The following is a 9,403-nucleotide window of genomic DNA, read 5'->3' as shown; positions in this document are numbered from 1 at the left end:
CTTCAGCTTTAAAAGCTGTTTTTAGGGAATCTGCTAGATTTACTCTTTCTGTTATTTAGACGTGAACTTTGTTCATGCACCATAAGCCAAGATGACACACCATCATTTACACAAAACCAGCTTGCCACTCAAACAAAACAATCAGCGCAGACAGCTCAAGTTTGTACCATTCATCAGCATATCACTAAACATTCTGGCAGTTCAGCTCAAGGATGACTGGACGAGTACAATTCCGGTAATCAGAAGAATGACTGGCAATCTACATTCATCAAGAGGCAGTTCAGCTCAAGGATGACTTGAGCATCAAGACGAAATTAGATAATCTCACAAGTCTTTTACCTTCATCAAGACGATTTTTCAGTTATCCATCAGAAACAAAAATGAATGGCGTACACTATAAATAGCAGCTAGAAAAAGAGGTAAAGTCTGATTCTGAAGCAGAAGTAGTGCTTCACAAGATCAGTACTTAACGCCTGGCAAGAGGCGTTTAATTATGCATAACTCCAGAGTCACTATCCATCACAACCATCAGTCAATGGGGCAAAACTAAATGGCAGCTGGAATAACAGAGGTAAAGATGCCTGCCCTGGAAGCAAAAGATATGCTTCAGGACAAGCACAAATCACAAGAAATCCGCTTCTTGCTAGCCACGAAGACAGCTTCAGTACAGCGCCTTGTCCACATCATCAAAGTATGGGTGCTCCATGGCCTTCTTCGCAGAGATTCGCTTTGCCGGCTCATACTGCAGCATTTTCTGCAAAGGATCACAGCTATAAGTTAGCACCAGATTCTCACAAGAGCACCTCTGCTTCTATATTTTCTACAAGGATAGAGTAGCACGGATCCCATGCTTGATTACTGACCTCAAGCAGATCAATACCATCGGCATCGAGACTAGGAATTACAGAAGACAGCTTTGAGACGTTCCACTGAGGGTACTCATGCCAGTTCGGGAGTTTGCCTACTCCTGGCCAGACATCCTCATTTGGAGTGCCCAGCAACCTATCATTCCAATACCAATATAGACCATCAACATCTGATATCCCCTACTGATGCCAAGTGAGAAAACAAGCAAGTGTGACCAGGTGTGGTACTGTACTTGAAAATGTGCAGGAGCTGCTGCACCTCAGAGTCTCCAGGGAAAAGTGCCGTGGTAGTGATCAACTCAGCTGCCATTTACAAGGAATTCAGCATATCTACCTAAGAGGATTAAATTCTCAAAGTATGCTAACTTACAACGTTAAGTTCATCATACCAAATATGCAGCCCACAGACCACATGTCAACCGGCGTTGAGTAGTGTGTGGCGCCAAGAAGGACCTCAGGAGCTCTGTACCACAGAGTAAGGATCTGCAAAAGGATTCAGACTGCGTCATGAACAGATCAAGTGGCGTGAATGATGCAGAATCAGACAGCAATCCGGCACTAATACTGGTAACAGAACCAGGAATCGTACCTCGTGTGTGTACTTCTTGAGAGGAACCGTGAAGGCACGACTGAGCCCAAGATCGGCGATCTTGAGAGCCATGGTCTTGCGGTCCATGAGCAGGTTGTGGGGCTTGAGGTCACGGTGCAGGACACCGCGTCCGTGGCAGAAAGCCACGCCCTTGCAGAGCTGGTACATCAGGATCTGCACGCACGGATCACCAGTTCACCAAAAACAGAATCAATCACTGTATGTGCATTCAAGCAAACACCTCGCGTGCAAGACATGGAAAACGAACAACAAAAGAAGCGAGATCGGCGAAGAGAGGGAATGAGGGATATACCTTGACGGTGTGGGCGGGGATCTTCTCGTGGTTCTGGCGGTGGCCGCGGATGAACTTCTTGAGGTCGGTGTCCATGTACTCGAAGACAAGGTAGAGGATGGTCTGGCCCTCCTTGTTCTGGCCCTGCTTGAGATCCAGCAGGCGCACGACGTGCGGGTCCTGCGACAGCATCCGCAGCAGCGAGACCTCCCTGAGCGCCGTGGGGGGCACGCCCTCGTCGTCCTCCGGGAGGCGCGTCTTCTTGAGCGCCACGATCCGGCCCGTCGCCTTCTCCCGGGCCTTGTAAACCTTGCCGTAGGTGCCCTCCCCGACCTTCTCCAGCTTCTCGTAGAGGTCCATGGCGCGCAGCCCGCCGCCAGTCGTGGTCATCGGCGCCGCCGCCCCCTGGTTCTGGTGCTGGAGCGTCGCCATCGCGCAGATCCGCTCTTCCTCGGCCTCTTCCTCTCTGGTGGGCTGCCGTGCGGGATGGGTGATTTGGTGGTGGTGTGGGTTGGGAATGGGGGGGCGGCTGGGGTTAGGGTTTGTGATTGGGGAGGGGATCGTGGGGGAGATTTGTATGCGAGAGAGCCGTTTGAGGGAAGGCGCTCCAACGGTTGCTTCAGATTTCGAATTTCGAATTCGGCACGCCTTTCTGGGTCGGTGGGATGAGCGCACGTTCACACGAAGGGATCGATGCTACAGTACTTTACAGGCCGTTTCGAGGTGACATTTGCAAACTGCTGCCTTCGTATGTCATGTGTGGGCTGGTCCCGTCGTACGCCAGCCCAAACAGAGCATACACCTTTTGTTTCTCAAAAAAACACACACACACATTTTTTTCAAGAAAAACCCCTATAAATACATTTTCTTCTTCAAGAAAAAAGAAGAATATAGAACAGAAATCTGCAACACAATCTCTACTTTCGCCTCACTTCTCCCTCGGTTTTTCCTCCTACACCCTCCTTCCCGCTTTGGTTTCCTTTTTTTCAAAAAGGGGGAATGCCCCGGCCTCTGCATCTGAGCGATGCATACGGCCCTCTTATTAAGCAAATAAATAGGTTTCAAACAAAATCTGAAAGTCTAGAAGTCTCCCAAAGACAAAAAAAAGCTCACACAGAGCCAAAAGAGCTAGAATACAAACTAGCGAAGTAAAGGACGCCACGACCGGCTGGCAAAACAGAGGGATAGGTAAACTAATTGTCTATCCTATTACATGACCGCCATCCAAACCGGTTGAATATATCCCGAGTTACCATCTCCCAGCGGATAGATCCAGTAACCAAATGCTTCCTGGCCTCTGTCGGAGTGAGTAGCGACTAGCGACCACGAACGGATCAATGCCATGGCTCGAAAAATAACCTGCAAAAAATGAATACGTGATATCCTGTTAAAAACCAAATCATTTCTGCAATTCCATATAGTCCACAACAAGGTACAAACTCCTACACGAATATGTCTCGCTAAGTCGGGCTCTATCCCGTTAAGCCATGTCCCAAATAACGTGTTGACAGAATTCGGTGAAGTAATATTGAAAGTAATATGGACCGTCCGCCATAAAACTTTGGCTAGCGGGCAATCAAGCAAAAGGTGTTTGATCGTCTCATCCCGATCACAGAAACTACACCTAGTAGGTCATGTCCAATTACGCTTTTTCAAGTTGTCCTTGGTTAAAATAACTTGTTTATGGACAAACCACATAAACACTTTTATTTTTAACGGAACTTTGACATCCCAGACATGCTTGGAGCTAGGAATGAAGCTTGAATTGATAATATGAATATACATGGATTTAACTGTGAATACTCCAGACCTAGTAAGCTTCGAGCGTAATTCATCGGGTTGTTGAGAAAGCTGAACCTCCATCAGTCTGCGTACTAGACGGAGCCATTCTTTCCAACGATTGCCCGCTAGCAATCGTCTGAACTGAATATTAAGGGGGATAGATTGAAATACCGTTGCAACGAACACCTCACGTCGTTAAACAATACGATATAAAGACGGGGATTGAATGGCTAAAGGTGTGTCTCCGAGCCAAGTATCCTCCCAGAAACGTGTACTAGCACCGTTACCAATAATAAACTTTGTCCTATTAAACAGAGATGTTTTGACTTTCATAAGCCCCTTCCAGAAAGGCGAGTCAATCGGCCTTACTGTCATCTGAGACAAAGTTTTGGTCTGAAGATACTTGCTACGAAGGATTTGCGTCCATGTGGCATCAGTCTCACTCGACAACTTCCACATCCACTTACTAAGAAGGCATCTGTTTTTAACTTCAAGATTCTCAATACCAAGACCCCTTTGATCTTTCGGTCTACAGATGATATCCCATTTAGCTAGACGGTATTTTCTTTTTAGTTCATCACCTTGCCAAAAAAATCGCGATCGATAAAAGTCCAGTCTTTTCCTGACTCCAACTGAGACTTCAAAGAACGATAAGAGAAACATAGGCATACTCGTGAGAACCGAATTTATCAGAATTAATCGGCCTCCGTATGACATGAGCTTGCCCTTCCAGCAACTCAGTTTCTTTTCAAACCGGTCCTCGATGCATTTCCATTCTCTGTTTGTCAGCTTACGGTGGTGGATTGGTATACCTAAGTACGTGAAAGGTAAAGCCCCCAAATCGCACCCAAACAATTGCCTATAAGCCTCTTGTTCATCTTTGGCTCTACCAAAGCAGAACAATTCGCTCTTGTAAAAGTTAATCTTTAACCTGGTCAATTGTTCAAAGAGGCATAACACCAGCTTCATATTTCTCGCCTTGGCCAAGTCATGCTCCATAAAGATGATAGTATCATCAGTGTATTGAAGGATGGACACACCTCCATCAACAAGATGAGGTACCAAGCCACCTACTTGACCAGCCTCCTTAGCCTGTCCTATCAAAATTGCTAACATATCAACTACAATGTTAAACAGGATAGGATACATCGGATCCCCTTGTCTCAGGCTTTTATGTGTCTGGAAATAATGACCGATATTGTCATTCACTTTAATTCCAACACTCCCTTTTTGCATAAACGATTCAACCTGGCGGCGACAGGCTTCATCAAAACCTTTCATATGCAATGCCTGTTGGAGGAATAGCCATTTGACTTTATCGTACGCTTTCTCAAAATCCACCTTAAAAACAACTCCATCTAATTTTTTCGAATGGATTTCATGGAGCGTTTCATGAAGGACGACCACCCCTTCTAGGATGTTCCTGTCCGACATGAAAGCAGTTTGGGACTGTTGCACCACATAATGCGCAATCTGTGTGAGCCTATTAGTCCCGACCTTGTTGAAGATTTTGAAACTAACATTGAGAAGGCAGATTGGCCTGAACTGCTCTATTCTCACAGCATCCGTTTTCTTAGGCAACAGTGTTATTATTCCAAAATTCAAGTGAAATAAGTGAAGCTGGCCAGAGAACAGATCATGAAACATTGGTAACAAATCCCCCTTAATAATGTGCCAGCACTTTTTGTAAAACTCAATCGGGAATCCATCAGGTCCGGGAGCCTAATTGTTTTTCATCTGTGATATCGCTTCAAAAATCTCCTTCTCCTGAGAACGGGGCAACCAAAATATCATTATCCACTGCAGTTAGTTGAGGCACATCCTCAGTCCTGGACTCGTCGAGGGACACACAACTATCCTACGAAGGTCCAAATAACTGCTTGTAATACTCGGTTATGTACATTTTTAGGTTGTCCTGTCCTAAAATAGTTCCTTCATCTTGTTCAAGCTGAAAGATTCTCTTCTTTCTATGCTTAACATTAGCAATCAAGTGAAAGAATTGAGTGTTCGCGTCCCCCTGGACGACTTTGCTGACCTTAGCCCGCAATGCCCACTTCAATTCTTCTTCACGGAGAAGTTTTTTCAACCTCTTATCCGCATCAAGTTTAACTTGACACTCTACTTGTTGCAAAATCATGGATTCAGCCTTTATGTCTAGTGTCTGAATAAGAGAAAGGAGCCTTTCCTTTTCAATCCTATACATTCCACTAAGGTTGTTAGCCCAACCCCGTAAGAAACTTCTCAAATGCCTGATCTTATTCTGCCAACGTTCGACAGAAGTCCGACCTCCTGCATCCTTAGCCCATTCCCTGGCTATCAGATCCAAGAAACCTTCTCGTTCAAACCATGCCATCTTGAAAGAAAATGTGTTTTTGTTTCCCACGTGATGTGGCTCCCCTGAGTCCACAAACAACGGTGTGTGATCGGATATTCCGCGCGAGAGCGCCTGCACTGTTACGAGAGGGAACCTGTTCCCACTCAACGCTCGCGAGAACTCGATCAAGCTTTTCATATGTCGGGTTTGGCATAGCATTAGCCCAGGTAAACTTTCTACCGGAAAGCTCTATCTCCCTCAGATCCAAGCTTTCAATAATGGTATTGAACATAAACGACCACCTGCCGTCAAAATTATCATTATTTTTTCCTCTCTCCTCCTAATGATATTGAAATCACCCCCAACTAAAATTGGGAGATGTTCGGATCCACAGATTCGAACAAGGTCCACCAAAAACTCTGGTTTAAGCTCGGGCTGTGCGGCACCATATACCGCCACCAAAGCCCAGTTGAAACCATCAGCTTTAGACCTGACTCGAAACTTAACCGCGAAGTCCCCCATTACTACACTTTGGACTTCTAAGGAATCGCATCTCACACCAAACAAGATCCCACTCGATATTCCTCTAGGAGGTAGGCAATGCCAATAGAAATCAACACCGCCCGCAAGAGAGCTAAGAAACCGGGGCGCAAAATTTTCGCGTCCAGTTTCCGAGAGAGCAATAAAATCTAATCTATGCTCCAGAGATGCTTCAGCAAGAAACCTTCTTTTAGCCAAGTCTTTCAGACCTCTGCTATTCCAAAAGATTCCTTTCATAATTCATCATGAAATTTTTTGGTAGTCTGAATCCTAGCACTCCTACGAACCGCAGAATCGGGATAAATCTTCCGTTTCCACTTGCGCTTTGGTTTACTAGGAGCTTCCACCCGGTCCTCATAACCGGGCTGAGCGGTGCTAGCTTCTGCATTATCTAGGGGTGCATCTTCTACCCCAGGCTCATGATTGGATGGTGCTAGATCCGCACACAGATTATCGAGCACTCTCACCCCCAACGCATCAATCTCATCATCATTCATGGGTTGTACCGCTGCTAGATTTCGAATAGTTTCTAGCTCACGCTCCGCTTCCAAATCTAAAAGATCATTCACCGAATTGGAGATTTCACTATCATTTGCCCCTAGCGAAACTCCTAATTGGTTTGCATTATTTATAATCTCCTCATTAGAATAATGCAATAAAGAATTAGACATGTTTCCTGTTGATTTTGTTGTTAATCTCAACCGATACCACACAAAATAAAAATCAACGTAAATAGAGTAAACTGGAATAATCAAAACCAAATCAATACTTTCTCAAAACCATGTCATGCATTAATTCAATCAAATCAAATAAATCTTACAAAAAATCATAAAATCAAAAGTTTCATTGCCTTCCCCTATCCATAACCAAATCAAATCAAATATTACCAAAAATAAAAAAAATCTTGTGTTCCTCTATCCATGCTCAAATCAAATTAAATCTTACCAAAATCGAGAATATGATGGGAGTATGTCGGACAAGATTGTTGAACCGCTAGCATGTGTATGCCCATGTTGCAAAGTACGGGTAATTAGCTAGTGGGAATAGGTCTGCAGATGATATTAACATTTTTTGTGGGGAATAAAGAAATTACATGGAGTAAATGGTACGAAGAGCTTCCGCAAGAAAAAAAAAGATATGAAAAGCAGTGTAGTTTTTCAAGAAACAAATGTTTGTGTCTATTCGAGAGGAAAACAGAAGCGGAGTCCGGCTTCACAAACAGAACGACAACATATGGAAACAAAACAAAAGCTTACATGTTGGAGCAAAAGTGGAAATGCGATTTTCAATGGATAATATACTTCCACATTTACACGTACATAAATCCCCATTTCTTAAGTTATGTGCCTCCGTGCTCCATAAACTCAAAAAAAAAACTCAACACACGGAGCCAACCTGAACGGTCCAACTCCGCATAGTTGAATCCCCGGATCCAAGGTCTACTCATGTTAAAATACGTGAAGCCAAAGAAATCAAGTTCCAGGGATCTAGGAATTGAGGGCTTGAAGAAAATCACACTAAGTCCCACCACCAATTGACTTACCGACTCAGTATCACCACACTTGATCGACCAAAAGAACGAGCTAGACCCATTCCCCCCTTTCTCCAAGCTCCCGTACACAACCCTAGCCACCACCCGCTGCCACCCAATCGCCATGACCTCATTTCGAACCACCATCGCCATGTCCTCGCAACGACTCAACCTCATGCTACTAGCACAAATCGTCCATCTAGGGCTTCGTCGCGTCGAGTTGTGTAGGATCGATTAAGTATGTCTAGAGGGGGGGGGGGTGAATAGAATACTAGGCAAAAATGAGACTCTTTTCCCAAAATTTAGTTCCTTGACAATTTAAAACTTTTCTATGATAGTCTATCAAGCACCCTACACATGCAAGTCTACAAGGGTATAGGCGGCGAAAAGTAAAGACATGCAAATTTTAAGTAAGAGTAGAGTTGGAGATATGGAAACACGGGTTGGCTCGGTGAAGATTTTTTTCATAGTTCAGATAGTTGACTCTATCTTACATCCATGTTGATGGAGGCTTGGATCCACGAAAGATCTATGAGCACAAGGATCCCATTGTGCATTCCATGAAGGAACAAGTCCAGGAAGGACATTCACCACCAAAGGGGCCACGAAGGAGCAACCAAACTATGCCACAATCGGCTTACGTTTGCGAAGACCAGCCTCACTCGGAGTAGATCTTCACGAAGTAGCCGATCTCTAGGCCAGTACAAACTTCTTGGTTTTTACACAACATGGAGACTCCCAAGCACCTAGCCAATCTAGGAGGCACACACACACACCCTTCAAAAGCAATAAAATGCAGGCTGATTGGTGATGATTCCCTTGATCTTGTGCTTCAAATGATAATCTCCTCTTGCAGTGAAACTCTCACAAGGTTTGGCTTTTGGATTGGAGAAGTAGGAGTGGAACAGTGATCATATCTCAAAGGATTGGTTTGGAATGTTGGAGTAGAATTCCCTTTGAAATCAACATAGGAAGGTGGAGTTCTCTCTCAGAACATAGTATATGAGTGGAGTTTGCTTCGAGTGAGATGGGTGGGGGTATTTATAGGTTGGAGCAGAAATCTGACCACTACACTCTTTTAACACAGCTTGAAAAGCTCCAGAGCGATCAACTAGAGGTTCCAACCTGTAAAAAATGTGGCAACTTTCAAATCACTTGGACGATCGGGAAGGACGGCATTCGGAGGCCTTGAGGCAACTAAAAGTGCATGTAGTCCCTAATTATTTTTTGTGTAATGGCAATGTGTTGGGTTCTACGCTAGGTGCATCGGTTGTAGAATAAAATTTCCATACGCGCACAACAACCAGGAACATCCTACGGGAATGGATCACGGATCGTTACCACAAGACATGCATTGTGGTGCAGCAAAAGTACAGTTGGGGCAGCGCGACCAGAGTCGTCTCTCCTCGTCCGATCTCCCTCGAACAGCCGGGCACCGTGTCCCATGTACCGGTTCACCGGAGCGGCATAAGTGCACCGCTTCTAACGG

General features: G+C 44.9%; 1 protein-coding gene across 1 annotated transcript; it reads right to left on the bottom strand.

The window, feature by feature from the left end:
- Window positions 1–314: 314 nt before the first annotated feature.
- On the bottom strand, window positions 315–2,309 carry LOC125519981 (cyclin-dependent kinase B2-1). Its single transcript, XM_048684756.1, has 6 exons — window positions 1,769–2,309; window positions 1,456–1,629; window positions 1,256–1,349; window positions 1,100–1,169; window positions 864–1,002; window positions 315–754 (listed from the first exon to the last, which is right to left on the bottom strand). Exons 1-6 carry the CDS (start codon window positions 2,177–2,179, stop codon window positions 662–664), a joined length of 981 nt encoding a protein of 326 aa, XP_048540713.1. The 5' UTR covers window positions 2,180–2,309; the 3' UTR covers window positions 315–661.
- Between the last annotated feature and the right edge of the window lie 7,094 nt (window positions 2,310–9,403).

Source organism: Triticum urartu, chromosome 7 (genome assembly GCF_003073215.2).
Source record: "Triticum urartu cultivar G1812 chromosome 7, Tu2.1, whole genome shotgun sequence".
In the NCBI taxonomy this organism is placed as follows: Eukaryota; Viridiplantae; Streptophyta; class Magnoliopsida; order Poales; family Poaceae; genus Triticum; species Triticum urartu.
The sequence above is the reverse complement of the archived record's forward strand: the minus strand, read 5'-3'. Positions and strand labels throughout refer to the sequence as shown.